At 41.7% G+C, this 16,271-nt stretch overlaps 1 protein-coding gene across 1 annotated transcript in view; it reads right to left on the bottom strand.

The window, feature by feature from the left end:
- Positions 1-1,359: 1,359 nt before the first annotated feature.
- Positions 1,360-16,271, bottom strand: part of CHP1 (calcineurin like EF-hand protein 1) — a 39,912-nt gene continuing 25,000 nt past the window's right edge. Inside the window, exons 5-7 of the mRNA XM_059058091.2 lie at positions 8,632-8,693; positions 3,468-3,590; positions 1,360-3,323 (exon numbers count right to left, since the gene is read on the bottom strand). Coding sequence (XP_058914074.1) covers positions 3,270-3,323; positions 3,468-3,590; positions 8,632-8,693 — 239 coding nt within the window. The 3' untranslated portion in view covers positions 1,360-3,269. The remainder of the gene's footprint in view (positions 3,324-3,467; positions 3,591-8,631; positions 8,694-16,271) is intronic.

Here is a 16,271-nt window from a genome sequence, read left to right as displayed (position 1 = left end):
AAAATTAAAAAAATAAAAAATAAAAAGAATACTGAAGGTAAAAGAGAGTAATTTGATTGCTTCCGGCATTCTCTTGAAGCCTCTCAAAAGCTGTAAGTAAATGCCTAAAGTTTGCTCTAGTAATCCCACTCCCACAAAATGTTTTCAAAGAAAAGTTATATGTAAAAAAGGCATTCATTTTACCATTATTTTATAACATAAAATTGGAAACAATAAGCAAATAAAGTAATGGAACTTCTCTGGTGGTCCAATGGTTAAGACTCTGTGCTTCCGCTGCAGGGGGACGTGGGTTTGATCTCTGGTCGGGGAAGATCCTGCATGACACGTAAGGTAATGGTTCAGTAAATATTACATCAAGTTGGTAAAATATTATGTGACTGTTGATACGAACAAGGAACAACAGTTAACATGGGGAAATCTTACAATATGTTAATTTCTAAAAGCTGTTATCATCTCATGTTATGTTTCATTTACTTTAGAAATATGTACTGCATGGGTAGACCAGAAGGGAGCAAGGGAAATAAAATTAGTTAAGGGGAGTCTCTTCAAACTGCAGATAATGCTGTAATGTTCTTAAAATTTTTTTTACAGTATCAATGAATGTCTTATTTTAGTCACAGACTGGTATACCTATGGCCATGGTCGGTAACATTAAGCTTCCTCCAAAACTAATGGCATGGTCACTCCATCTATTTGTCACTTTCTCCAAATCCTAAAATTACACTCAAAATGAAGCAAAGCTGAAACAGTGCAAGTCATTTTGAATGGACTTTTGAGGCAGAGGGACCGGAAAAGAAGAGGGTATTGTGTTAGAATTTATAGGATGACTCTAGCTTTTACTCTTTTGAGTCTTCTGGCATGACACCAAACCTTAAAATAAGAAGAGATACTCACACCCTACATAGCAGACTGAAACTTGAAGATGTGAAAAGCCATGTAACAATAGCTGGGTACAATATGTCATTGAGACTGTATGTACATGAGGGGGTAGACAACTTATTAACAAGCAATAGGCAGATACCCTATTTTAGACCTCTTCTACATTTAAGGAGTAAGAGAGTCAAGAACAGAAATGGAATCCTACCTGGAGCAAGTGGGCAGTGGCTAAGGCTGTCAAAGCCACGCCGAGAGTCATATAGTGCTGGCCCCTAGATGAATGCTCCCACCTCTTATGTCCAGGCAGCAGCAGATATAAAAGCCGATAGAATCTCATGTCATGTTCCAATTACGTTCAAATAAAGGCATTTGACAGCACAGACATAAACCCGAGTAAGGGAGACACACTGTGATTTCAAACTTGAAGAAGGGGACTGAGTTATGTAAAATTCTTGTAAAACACAGGGACAAAAATCACCCAAGTTATTTTGTTTTAGCCACAAGTATTTATTGATGGATCAAAGAATACAATTTTAATGGAACAATAAGGCACAACTGTGGATTAAAACAGTTTGCTATACAGCCAAAAGGAGCAAAAAGCCATAATCTTAGTAACTTTAAATATGCAGGTCAAGGAGCCTCTGAAGTACCTCTCTAACAGACCAGTGTCAGACAATTCTCCCCTTTTATACAATTCCTATATTACATCACTTGATCACAAAGTAAGACTGATACTTCACCAAGAATTCCTCAGTCATTTATACTTGAGTCATCCAGCCTGGCCACTCTTTCTTCTCCACTCTTCCTAATCCCTTTGCAGTGTTTTTTTTTTTAAAGTAATTCCCTTCCTAAAGCATTGTATATACATCTTGGATAGCTTTCCAAAGCAAGGAAACAGCAAGCAAGCAATGAGTCAGAGAAAATCAGCCAAGGACAGATGTACAGATGAAGAGACTCATAAAGACAGATGTTAGGATAATAACAGCCTGATTCAATGAGGTCTATACGAAGCTGACTTAGGCAGAGAAGTTGCTCTGGTTCATGCAAAGGCCTATAATGCCACCTCAGGTCGTGCCACCAGTGCTAGAGCCCTTGTTCCTAAGGGATTAGCAGTGGTCTAAGAGAGGAGCTAGGATGTCATTGTAACCAGGCAGCTAATGATACGATACATTCAATGCTTTGGACCTGTATTAGGAGCTGACTATGGCTTCCAGCAGTAACATGTGCCAGGTGTAAAATTCATAGAGAATTTTGTGCAAAACCTCAAGACACTGAGGACAATCTTTAAATCTTGTGGACTGGGATAAGTTAGGCACTTATCTTTCTACTTGGAAATGTGAAGTGAAAAACATTCCAGGGCACACAGCACTGAGGCATAAACCATGCTGCAGAGGTGGGAATACTTTTAGGGTGCCCAGTCTCCTTGTTCAAGCAGCCATGAGAAACACCCCTGACAAGCATATTGTCAGAGAGGCTATTCTGGTGGTGACAGCATCCTCAAACTAAGCAAGCCTGTGGGCATATGGCTAATTTGTGGAGAGTCAACACTGTACTAACAGGAGCAGCCATGTAGGTATGTATGTTGAGAATCGGAGGCCAGAGGTAGAGCGACCTGGGCAAGCCACCCAGAGGACTTGTCTCTATAACCCTTATCTGTCAAGAACATCTCCAACCAACAGCCCTTTGGTGACAGAGCAGAGGGGACCAAGAGACGGTCAAGACATTCTTCTGAGAGAAGTATTGACCAAAAAGCTCCTGAAGAGGCAACATCCCAAAGACCCATTTAAGAGTAAAAGTAGATTAAAAACTGCCAGATCACTGAACTATACTGCCAAGTCAGAAACACATTTAACAGGCATAGCTTGGGGTGCCAAGTAGAACAGAGGGGACTGAAGCTTAATAAAAAGCAGGGACACTGAATGATTAAGTGAATGGTAGAGTGGGTGAAAGAGAAGTAGGAAGCAAAGGACGTATAAAAAAGGATGAAGGAGCATGCCAGAGCCAAGCTGGGGGGAAGGCAGCATGGCTACAGTCCACATCCAGTCAAAGAGCTTTGCTGGCTGGTTCTTGGCATGAATCCCTCTCACTTCTCAGACTGGATGGACACGTGGCATTCAGCAGCAGAACAGGGGGAGATGCTATTTAGAAATGGAGATATCCAGCGAATGATACTGAACAGAATTAGATGGGGTGTACCATTCTGTAATGCCCTGTTTATACACCAAAGGCAGGTTTGTGTTGATGGAACATATTTGGGGTTGTCATGCAACAGCAGTAGTACTTTGGGAAAAGGGGAACGATGGGATGGATGTTGGTGGGGCTGGTGGACAGGAGGACTTTCAAGTTCCAGTTCTTAAATACTAGAAAGCAAGGAACAGTTTGGTCTCAGTCCTTTAGTGAAGAAATCGGATGCTCATTTTCTGTTCTACGTCCACCTTCTCCAAAACCTGTTAAAAAAAACAAAACCCAACGACAGTTATGAAGGTCACAACAGGAGATACTGTCTCAAGCTCTTATGTGAATAATGTTTTTCTCCCTCCATCCTGCGTAGTAGGATTTAACTTTTTCAAACCAAGAGGTAAGTGACTGACCTTAACAAATTCTGTGAAAGATATGGCACTGTCCCCATCCTGATCAGCCTCCTGGATAGTCCTGTCTGCAATGCTGCCCAGCTGCTCATCTGAGATATTCACTCCGACCATCATGCGTAGCACCTGCAGGACCAACAGCTAGGAATTACTGGAGACTTGGGGGTGAGGAGGACTCTTCTACTAAAATTAAAGATAAAAGCCACCCCCACCCTCTTTTCCTTTGATGTCCTCAAATATAACAGCCAAAAAGCTGAAACCCTTATCTTCTCATCTAGGCCATTCTAGACAATGATATGAGCAGAACTCTCTGGCAAGGTCACTGAATAGGAAGGCAAAGCTTCACTTCAGGGAGAGTCCTTTGCATTTTGGTCCTCCCCATTCTTCCTGCCTGGAGCGTAGATATGATGCTTAGTGGTACAGCAGCCATCCTGGGACCATGAGGTGAAAGTCAAATGTGCTATGGATGCCAGAGCAAGAAGAAGCCTGGCTCCTGGACATCATTTAGGTACTGTACCAACCTGGACAATCTATCCCCAGGCTTCCTGTTGCATGAGGTAAACTAGTCCCTATAGGTTTCAGTCAGTTTGGTAGGGCTTTCTGGAATCTCACCCGAATGCAGTCCTCTTTGAGGCAGTGCATTAGCCCAGCTATTCCTAAAGTATGGTCAAGAAACATAAAGATCCTTGAAGAGTTAAATATGAAATCCCCCCTTTTAGAAAAATGACAAGCACATTTAAAGGGTTGCGAGAGGGGGCTTCCCTGGTGGCGCAGTGGTTGAGAGTCTGCCTGCCGATGCAGGGGACACGGGTTCGTGCCCCGGTCTGGGAAGATCCCACATGCTGCGGAGCGGCTGGGCCTGTGAGCCATGGCCACTGAGCCTGCGCACAGCAGTGAGAGGCCCGCGTACCGCAAAAAAAAAAAAAAAAAGAAGGGTTGCGAGAACTGGGGGAAAAAAAGAGAATTAAACACTGTTTCTCCAAATTTGTTCTCAGACATAACAAAGAGATCGCCTGCTCCCCACTTATTCTGCTAACATCTTTAGGGTGTGAATATACACTGAAAACTGCTACCTTAAGCAAAACAAGCAACTCCAATGACATGGCTCTTAGACAATATGAAATGGGGGACAGGGTGCTTTTATGATGCCTTGCGATGCCCTAGTCAACCGCCTCTGTCTTCAACAGGTTAAGAGCTGAGCTTTACCCCAGGAAAGCAAGGCCTTCTAGCCCAGCTGTTCACAGGACTCCCTTTCCCCTATTCCTTTACATCCTTCCCCAATCTCTTGAAATAGATTTTTAAAAGTATATTATAGGATTTTCTGAAAAGAAAAGAAGAGCTGAAATATTGATTTGTACCAACACTGTTCCCTTCACCCCCGACCCACAAATCAATTCTTGAAAATCGGAAGTTGTACATTTGGGTAGAAATGTATACAAATTGAAGGATAAATAAAAAGTGGCAATGCTAACAAAAATATTAAACGGCCAAGCCATTTGCCGTCTTCCCTGACCGTGTGTGGCCAACTAGACAAATCCATCCTCAAAGAGCAGCTTCTTCAGGTCCCAGTCTAATTATTCTCTGAAGTGTTTCATTTATTTATTTATTTAAAAAATAAATTTATTTATTTTATCTTTGGCCGCATTGGGTCTTTGTTGCTGCGCACGGGCTTTTCTCTGGTTGCAGCGAGCAGGGGCCACTCTTCGTTGCTGGGTGCAGGCTTCTCACTGCAGTGGCCTCTCCCGTTGCGGAGCACTGCCTCCAGGTGCGCAGGCCCCAGCAGTTGTGGCACACAGGCTCAGCAGCTGTGGCTCGCAGGCTCTAGAGTGCAGGCTCAGCAGCCGTGGTGCACCAGCCCAGCCACTCCGCAGCATGTGGCATCTGCCCAGACCAGGGCCTGAACCCGTGTCACCTGCATTGGCAGGCGGATTCCCAACCACTGCACCACCAGGGAAGCCCCGAAGTGTTTTATTTTTAGAATTATAGAATTGTGCGTGTGTGCTGTGTGTATACAGTGGTGTGGGGACAGGAGTGGTGGTGGTGTCTTAAAAATCACTCATCCAGTCTGTCAATGAGGACATAAAGGTCCAGAACTGCCTGGACACAGGTCCCAACAGCCACTGGCCCGAGCCGTCTGCCCGGGCCTCCACACCCGGCCAGTGCTCTTTCCACCTCTCCGTGGTGTCACTTTTAGTTCCAGTCAGAAGTTTATTAGCAAATGGAACTTTTATTATTACTATTTTTTTAATGCGTGCTGAGGTTTTTTTGTATATACCCTTTATAGGTTTAAGAAAGCTCCCGTCTCTATTTTTCGAAGACTTTAAAAAAATTCATGAATTGGTGGGGGTGATAAATTGGGAGATTGGGATTGACATATACACACTGCTATATATAAAATAGATAACTAATAAGGACCTACTGTACAGCACAGGGAACTCTAGTCAATACTCTGTAATGACCTATATGGGAAGAGTCTAAAAAAGAGTGGGCCTATGTATATGTATAACTGATTCACTTTGCTGTACAGCAGAAACTAACACAACATTGTAAATCAACTGTACTCCAATAAAAATTTAAAAATTAAAAAAAAGTCAACATTGCTACCATAAAAAAAATCATGAATGGATGATGAATTTTATTAAAATTCTCTGGAAAAGACCATTCAACTTTTCTTCTTTAATCTGCTAACATGGAGAAATACTATTGATTGGTTTTCTAATTTGAATTCTTTGAATTCCTGGTATAAAGCCACCTTGCCTATAATACAGTATCCTTTTTATATATTGCTGGATTCGACATATTAATATTTTGTTTTGATTTTTACATCTATGTGAGTGAAAGAGACTGCACTGTAATTTTCTTACTACAGTTTTTACAAGGTTTTCATGTCCAAGTTATGCTGGCCTCATAAAATGAGTATAGCAACGATTTTTATTGAAGTATAATTGATATACAGTAAAATGTACACATTTAAAATGTGTACAATCTGATAAGTTCTGACATATGTTCACACTTGTAAAACCATCACCCCGATCAAGATAATAAACATATCCATCACCCCCAAAAGTTCAACCAGAAATTTTATTTTATTTTCTTATCTTATCCTATCTTATGCTGTGCCTCGCAGCTTGTGGGAGGGATCTTAGTTCCCTGACCAGGGATTGAACCCAGGCCCTCAGCAATGACAGCTTGGCGTCCTAACCACTGGACCGCCAGGGAATTCCCCAACCAAAGCTTTTTATCAAAATCATAATAGGGAAATATAACCACTCAACCTTTCCTTATGACAAACTTAGCACAAACTTTTTTTGTTGTTGTTGCACAGAGAGGCATGAGGAGTCTTAGTTCCCTGACCAGGGATTGAACCTGAGCCCCCTACAGTGGAAGAGCAGAATCTTAACCACTGGACCGCCAGGGAAGTCCCAAGAACAAACTTTTTAATACGAACTGAATAATTAAGAACTACATGTTACCAAATGTTTTAGAAATGGCAGTGTCTAGAAAAGTAAACTTTGGTAAAATGTTCAAATCCTCTTCTTGCTAGGATAAAATTAGTTCTCTGACACCTCAACAATCCTTGAGCACATTTGTCCTAAAGTCATTTCAGGCCTGAGGAACACTCTAGTCACTGACTGGCACTCTGGCCATATGATCTCCTCCCCACTCCCTGCTGCAGCCTTTTTTATCCTAATAATAGAAAACAAATCAACCTTCCACTCCAAAAAATATCTTTCTGGCAGCTAGATTTGGGCCAGAGGATAAAAACATGCAACTATAGAGCGACTGCCTCTATTTTTTTCTCTTCAGAACTCAGAAGCCCAGATGTACCAATTTTAAATAAAGTAAATTCTTCTTACTGAAGAAAGATGTCCCCGGGGCTTCCCTGGTGGCACAGTGCTTAAGAATCCACCTGCCAATGCAGGGGACACAGGTTCCAGCCCTGGTCTGGGAAGATCCCACATGCTGCGGAGCAGCTGAGCCCGTGTGCCACAACTACTGAAGCCCGTGCACCTAGAGCCCTTGCTCTGCAACAAGAAAAGCCACTGCAATGAGAAGCCTATGCACCGCAACGAAGAGTAGCCCCCACTCGCCACAACTAGAGAAAGCCCACGCACAGCAACGAAGACCCAACACAGCCAAAAACAAATAAATAAATTTATTTTTTTTTAAAAAAAGAAAGATGTCCCCAATTCAAAAGCAAAGGACATTATCATTCACCTGCAGACTGTTTTGGTTTTTACTCAGGCACAGAAATGTAGGAGTACCCTGGGTTTGTCCTTAATCTCAACTTAGAAGACTTCTCAAGGCAATGAGTTCAGACTTACTTCAGGGTGAGTAGAAACCACTTTACTTTTTAGTTTTATCTTGAAATAGAGAAATCTCCCCATGGAAATTCCTGAATGTGTTTGCCCCCTAGGTCCTCAAGATTCATAAATATTTTTAAAAATACCTTTAATTAATTAATTAACTTATTCATTTATTTATTGCCACACCGCGCAGCATGCGGGATCTTAGTTCTCTGACGAGGGATGGAACCTGTGTCCCTGCAGTAGATGCATGGATTCTTAACTACTGGACCACCAGAAGTCCCTCAAGATTCGTAAATATTAAAAAAAGTAAAGAAAAAAGGAGAATTTTCTCCCCACCTAAATTTGTATTTAGGGAAGGGGGAGTGGGGAGAAAGAGAACGGCAATGCTAATAGGATGAAATGCCACTCACTGCTATTAGAACAGGGAATTATCTATGGGGAGTAACAAAGGCGAGTGAGTAGTGGCTCAGCTACACTGTCCCAGCAGCAGTTCCTTGACTCTTACATCAAGCCTAAGGACATACGAAACAGTAGCATTTACCTTCGTGTCATCAGAATTACCAATAAGCTGACAATAAATGAACTATCTGATCTAAATCATCTCACGTATTTTAGTGCCAGTCTGCACTTAAATGACATTTAGTTAGCTTTTAAATAGTAGAGACATCTGTGAGAACTCAAGGAGCCATTTCAAGTTTTCCCAGGTCATCTGCTCTGCTTTATATCTAAGACAGGACTCGGCATACAGCAGGTGTTAAATAAATGCTTACTCAAGGAAAGAACAATTCCTGCCCACAAGAATAAGCCACAGGGCCCAAACACAAGTTATCCGTGTGCATGGGAACTCTCCCACATACCTGTAACAGCTCATCACGGGAGATCTTGTCATCTTTATCCAAGTCATACAGTCGAAAAGCAACTGGTAGGAAAAAAACAAGAATTTAGTGGAAATTCAATAGTGTTTTGCCCCTTCTCAAGGAACTAAATATATAAAGGACACCTGACAGAAAACTGACAATGAATTAATATTTCAAGAGCAACTGCAATTACCTGTAGAGCTTTTAAAGACATTGTAACATTTAAGAAACTGGGATGCATCTCATAATTGATGGCATCTTAGCTTGGATGAAGTATGGCCCTTTATTGCACAAATCAAAAACGTAATAAGTCGAATGTCCTTTTTCTTTCTTTTTTTTTGGCGGTACGCGGGCCTCTCACTGTTGTGGCCTCTCCCATTGCGGAGCACAGGCTCCGGACGTGCAGGCCCAGCGGCCATGGCTCACGGGCCCAGCTGCTCCGCGGCATGTGGGATCTTCCCGGACCGGGGCATGAACCCGTGTCCCCTGCATCGGCAGGCGGACTCTCAACCACTGCGCCACCAGGGGAGCCCCGAATGTCCTTTTTCTTAACTTAGAATGTTTAAAAAAAAAAAATCCAAAACCCTAAGTGGCTCTGTCAGTTAGGCCATCTCACACAGCCCAAGTCTACCGTGTACCGCACTCAGGGGGAGCCAACAATAGGAGCCACAGAGGCAACCAAACAGCTGACTACACAAAGTATTACTCTGGAAAAATGACCACTTCGGCAAATTCATGTCAAATTTCAAATAATCCTCAACTACTTGGGAATCCTGAAGGTAAAGAACTTCAGTGTCAAACAGAAATGCCAAGAATTTGAAGGTGTCCTGGCCTTCTCATGCTTCTACCTCTTTAACAATAGATAAGTCTTTTAGAAACTAGGATATCTGAGAGAGAACATTCAGAAGAGCAAAAATCATTCAGACAGTGCCATTTTCCTGAAGGGCCACCAAGTGAAAAGTATGATAACACTGGATGATTTTATAGGCACTGTGACAAATCACACTGAGGAAGTGATTACCTTATAATTATAGCTGAATACACTGTAGTTTTGAGGCTTTGAATCATTTCAAGTATGCCACTAAGATTTTTGGTTTTCAGTAGGTACTGCCAATATTAAAAGGCCCAAATCCAGCTTTAGAGTTATTAAGATATACAGATTTAGATCTGGTCCTTGGAACCCACAGCCTAGTAGAGGAAAGCAACACACACTATGCACTTTAATACAGTCCAAGTGCTCTCATACATATGAAATACCAGGGAACAAAGCATATAGCAGATGTGCCTTTCTGGTTCAAGTAACATTTGAAAAAGGTCTTGAAAGACAAACAGAAATCTGATGAAGGGTGGCATTCCAGGCAGAGCTAATACTAGGTACAAGGGCAAGAGAACATGGATGAATATCTAAAAGTTTAAACATCACTCCTTGCCTCCACCAAAAGAAAAAAAAAGTGGGGGAGGGCATGCTGAGTCCACTAAAAGTCTAAGTAAAACTTTTAGAAAAATCTAATTTACTTTTTGTAAGGCACAATATTAAAATTCTGGAAGGGGGAGTAACTAGGAGAGACTTTCTCTGATGTTTGTCTGTTTTCTTTAATTTGGTTAGTTGAGTGACTAACTTTATCAAATTTAAGACTTTAGATGCTTAGGAGGTTTGGCTTCCAAGGGGAAGGAGACAAGGATCATAAGTGTTCCTAAAGGAATGTGTGTTTAATATATTCCCAGTTTGAAAAAGAATAGGTATATGTATAACTGAATCACTTTGCTGTACACCTGTACGCTAACACAACATTGTAAATCAGCTATAGTCCAATATAAAATAAAAATAAAACAGACGAATGGAAAAAATATATATTCCCCAAACTAAACAGACACACACACACACACACACACACACACACACACTCTCTTCTGTATATGCTGTCATCTTTCTAAAATACCATAAAATGTGTTATTTATTAAAGACTTTGCGATGGAAATCTGTTTGCTATATAACCCATGTTTCTGAATTTCTTAATTGAGGGGTAACTGTAATAAACACTTACATCCCTTTCTGCCAAAGTATTTATAGAAAGCTGAAAAGCTAATTTTTGAAACCAAACTGCCATGGACTGAATGTTTGTGTCTCCCCCAGAATTCCTATGTTGGAACCATAACTTATCCACAATGTGCTATTAGGAGGTGGACTCTTTGGGAAGTAATTAGGGTTAGATTAGGTCATGAGGGTGACGCCCTCATGATAGGATTAATGCCCTTATAAAAAGAGGAGACAGGAGATCTCTTTATCCTTCTCTCTTTCTGTTTCCACCTCCCTCCCCATGTGAGAATACAGCAAGAAGACTGTGAACCAGAAGGGGGGCCCCCCCCAAGAACCCGACCATGTTGGCACCTTGATTTCAGAGTCCAGTCTCCGGAACTGTGAGAAATGTCTGCTTAAGTCACCCAGTCTCTGGTATCCTGTTATAGCAGACTGAGCAGACTAAGACACCAGCAGAGGGGTAATAGAGCTATCACACGATAGCATCTTTTAGAAAAAACTATAGCAACGGTAGTTATTTCTTAAGTGACTTGGATTCCTGTCACTCAGCTCTGGTCCTGAACCAGCAGAACCAGCATTTTCCCCGAGATAATGAATGGCCAAATGCCAAATGACTGAGCCATTCTGTTAGCTTCTCTCTCTTTCCTCTCCTCCTCTCCCTTTCCCCCCATTCTTAAACCAGGAGACTTGGACTCTCCTGTCTCCAGAGCTGTCATCTCTCATCTCCAGTCCCAGGGCTTTAAATGCCGTCTAATGTTTATGACTCCCAAACGTGCATCTCCAGCTCGGATCCCTCCTCTGAGCTCCTGATGTTGACGGCAGAGCAATACAGTACAGTGGTTAAGACTCTAACTCTGCCGCGTCCTGCCTGACAGCTTACTAGCTATGTCTACGTGAGCAAGTTACTTAATCTCTCTGTGCCTCAGCTGCCCAAGAGGTGCAAAATGAGAGTAACAGAATCCACCTCATAGGGTTGTGAGGACTGAATGAGTTAGTACACAAAAGGCACCTTAAACAGTGCCTGGCACACAGGAAGAGCTCAAGCAGTGTCATTTACCCGCCATCACCTCTCTGCCCTCCTCTCCTACCACTCACTTCTTTCTTGATAATGCTTCTTTGTTCTCTAAACACCAAGCACTCATTTCTACCCAAGGACCTTTACACCAGTTGTCCCCTCTGCCTAGAGCGCTCTTCTGCTATTCTTGGCAAGGTTGGCTCATTCTTAGGGTTTCAACTCCTCATTCTAAAGCAGTGACCACTCATTCTAAAGCAGTGACACCGTCCCCCATCACTCTCTCATCTTACCTTATTCATTTCCTTCACAGAACTTGCCACGATCATAAATCCTGTTTACTCATTTGTCTTTTTCCATATAGTCTATCTCCCTTATTACATTGTAAGATCTCTGAAAGCAAAGATCTTATCTGATTTATGCACCATTGTATCCTGGGCCTAAAATAGTGCCTGGCATACAGGAGTTGCTCAAACATTTGCTTAATGAAAGACCAAATGAATGATCTCAGTCAAACCTTTACATTTTAATCACAGTTACTTCTTTAAAAAAACAAAACAGTATAGTAAAATAAACATAAAATTTAAGTGTACAGTTGAGTACTTTCACACTGTTGTGTAACCATCACCACCATCCATCTCCAGAACTTCTTCATCTTCCCCAGTTGAAATTTTGACCCATTAATAACTCCCCATTTCCCCGTGCCTCTAGGCCCTGGCAACTTTCTATGAATTTGACTCCTCTAGGAACCTCACAGAGGAGGAATCAAATAATATTCACCTTTTTGTGTCTGGCTTATTGATATTTAGCAAAAGTAAATTTTTCTATGTTGTAGCATGTGACAGAATTTCCTTTTTTTAAGGCCGAATAATATTTCATTGTATGTATATACCACATTTTGTGTATCCAATCATGTTGACGGACACTTGGGTTGCTCCCACCTTTTGGCTGTTGTGAATTATGCTGCTCAGTTTCTTCTTGGCTACTCTCCCAAACTCCACTTCACCAATATTCCTCATCGGCCAGATAAAATATCTGCATGCAGACGCATTTCCCACATTACTCATTATGTGTTATAAAAAACTTAAACTATTTAAGAAGACAATTAGAACATCAAAAAGGAAGCTTACCATGCCCTGGAGCATTCTAAGATGGGTTGTACCTTCCACATCAGACTTTATAACCTCACTGACCTGAAGAGGAGAACAATAAGGGAACCATTCCTGGGAGACAAACAGAGCAGTAGTACTATGTGTGCTTGGGCCTGTGCCTACATAGGTACAGTTCAGCCTTGCTGATTGCCCTTGACATGCTTTCACGGTGGCATAAAAAAGAAATAGGACAAAGCATGCTCTCAGAGTCCCTGAAGAGACTATTCTCTGAGGAAGATGGACTATAAACAAATTTGCCTTAGTGGCAAATGTGTTGCTAAGTGTACGATGTTCAGTTGCTCTCCGTCTACAAGAAGAGCCGTCTTGCTGCTTCCACAGCTCTGTGGGAAATTCAGAGAAAACCAAACTACAGACAGAGAAGAAGACATCCAGGACTCCTCTATAGCTCTGGTTTCACTGGTCTACTTACATGAATGTGATCCTAACATATAGGATGCAACAGAATTCTAATTCATGTTCAGCTTCCTATAAAAGTTGATCTGAAAGCCAAGACTAAAGTAATGGTAAAAACCATGCATAACTTGCACAGCACTTACTATTCTATCTCACCCTAAAGTCTGCCATTTTGGTGGCATTCAGGCCTTCTTTCTTCCTAAAAGAAGCTCATCCATGGCTTCGGGGGCATTCTGTCTCTTTGTCTCTGTCTTTCTTTCCCCACTGTCAGATATGAATAGGGAAGCACATAGCCCAACTGCCACTGAAAGCCACCACGTGACCATGAGGAGCCATGACTTTGGATGAAAGAGACCCGAAGGATGGCAGAGCAGAGCAATAGGAAAAACCTGGGCCCTTGACAACACAATCAACCCTGACATTTGCCCCACCTCACTCGTAAAGTGAGGTAATACATCTCCTTACTGTTGAAGTCAGCTGAATCAGCTGAAGGCATCCTCACTGATAATCTAACTACCAAATCCCCTAATGCTACCTGGAATATTTTCTTTAGGGTCAATGTGAATTAATGAATTTGCTTATCCACTCACTCACTGATGAACACTTGGGTTACTTTCTTGCTTTAGCTATTGTGAATAATGCCACCACGAACATGGGTGTACAAATATCTCCTCAAGACTTTGCATATACCTTTCACCCCCGCCTCTCCTGATGGTAGCATCTTGCATAACTATAATACACCAACAAAACCAGGAAACTGACAGTGGTACAATCCACAGTTTATTCGGATTTCACCATGTGTGTATGTGCATGTGTGTGTAGTCCTTTGCAATTTTATCACCTATGTAGTTTCATGTAACCATCACCACATTCAAGATACAGAGCTGCTCCAGAGCCACAGGGCTCCAATGTCACATCCTGTTATTTAGTGTATAATAAAGAAACACCTTTATTACTGTATCACAAAGTTGTTTTAACATTTTGTTAATTGTATTTCAATATAATTGGTTTCCTTTGTAATCCTATGTATTTCATTTTATGCATTCATAAACATTCCGAGATGGGGTCTACAGGATTCACCAGACTGCCAAGGGAATTTGTGACTTGAAAAAAGTAGAGCCCAGGCTGTAGAGGGAATTCAGGTAACAGGTCTGTGTTACACCTGATAACCTTTAAAGCCTCCTCTAATCCTGGATTAGAAAAGCAAGCATAGTTTCGTAGAGCACAGAATGTTGTCTTTTTTATAAATTTATTTATTTATTTATTTATTTATTTCTGACTGCCTTGGGTCTTCATTGCTGCGCACAGGCTTTCTCTAGTTGTGGTGAGCAGGGGCTACTCTTCGTTGCAGTGTGCGGGCTCTAGGCGTGTGGGCTCAGTAGTTGTGGCACAAAGGCTTAGTTGCTCTGCGGCATGTGGGATCTTCCCAGACCAGGGCTCAAACCCGTGTCCTCTGCATTGGCAGGAGGATTCTTAACCACTGCGCCATCAGGGAAGTCCTTAGCACACAATGTTTCTTAACTGTCTTCTTAACCAACTCACTGGATTCACGGATGTTCCCCCTCTCCTCTGCAAATCATTCTAGCTGATATGGCAGCAAACTGCATAGTTGTAGCCAATGGGTGACTCTGAAGTGTCTACTCCACCCACTGAGTTGGATGCTTACCTAGAGTCAGGTGTGTCAACTGTCCTAGAACTGTGCTATTTGTACTTTTCATAAAACTACATAATTTTATAAGAAATGAAACGTGTGAAAAGAAAGATTTTTTTTTTTTTTTTTTTTTTTTTTTTTTGTGGTACGCGGGCCTCTCGCTGCTGTGGCCTCTCCCGTTGCAGAGCACAGGCTCCGGACGCGCAGGCTCAGCGGCCATGGCTCACGGGCCCAGCTGCTCCGCGGCATGTGGGATCTTCCCGGACCAGAGCACGAACCCGTGTCCCCTGTATCAGCAGGCGGACTCTCAACCACTGCGCCACCAGGGAAGCCCCAGAAAGTTATTTTTTAAATGAATATTAGATCGACTGCTTTTGAAAGACTCAATATTAAGGCACTGAAGAAAAAAAAAACCCACCAAACTGTTGCTAAAGTATGTGTGGCAGGACAACTGCAAAAGATCAAGGAAAAAATGTTAACAGCAGGAAGATTCTATTCTCAGAATGCTTTATAAGTACCTTTAAGTTCTCTTTCCACTGAAAAGAAACTGCAACTAGAAACCTTAGACTATACATTATAGATGTGTTCTACACAAAAACGTCACACACCTCCCATCAGCAGAACTTTATCAAAACAAAACAAAACAAAACAAAACAACTCTTGGTCCTACATCTAAAGACTGGCCAGTGAATGTGTTTTAAAATAATATAAGGTAAATTAAAATTTTAAACCATGTATCCTTTTCTATGATTCTACGCTTTAGCTGACTTTTTCAATTACCGATCAACTCCTGGTCTGACAATATTTTAAATGAGAAAATTTCTACTACATTAATGCCAGCATCAGGCAAACATGTAATAAATATACACTAAAGCTCATAAAACATTAAGACACAAGGCTTTGTCTCAAACAGAATTTAGTCTTGAGAGAAGAAAGTGAAATTCACTAATAAACATAAAGTATCCAATAAATTTGAGAATAATTCATTAGAATTCTATTTTCTATTATATTTAGTTTTCTTTGTACTTAAATTTTCCACTCTTCATTAAGGTATATGATATTGTGGTAAAGAAAAGCAGTGTTGGGCTTCCCTGGTGGTGCAGTGGTTGAGAATCCTCTGGCCGATGCAGGGGACACGGGTTCGTGCCCTGGTCTGGGAAGAGCCCACATGTCGTGGAGCGGCTGGGCCCATGAGCCATGGCCGCTGAGCCTGTGCGTCCGGAGCCTGTGCTCCACAACGGGAGAGGCCACAACAGTGAGAGGCCCGTGTACCACAAAAAAAAAAAAAAAAAAAAAAAGGAAAGCAGTGTTTTATTATTTTGGTTCAAAAATCTTCCCTGACTTATACAACAAAACTTATTTTAGTATTTCTCA

Source organism: Kogia breviceps, chromosome 3 (assembly GCF_026419965.1).
Source record: "Kogia breviceps isolate mKogBre1 chromosome 3, mKogBre1 haplotype 1, whole genome shotgun sequence".
Taxonomy (NCBI): domain Eukaryota; kingdom Metazoa; phylum Chordata; class Mammalia; order Artiodactyla; family Physeteridae; genus Kogia; species Kogia breviceps.
The sequence above is the reverse complement of the archived record's forward strand: the minus strand, read 5'-3'. Positions and strand labels throughout refer to the sequence as shown.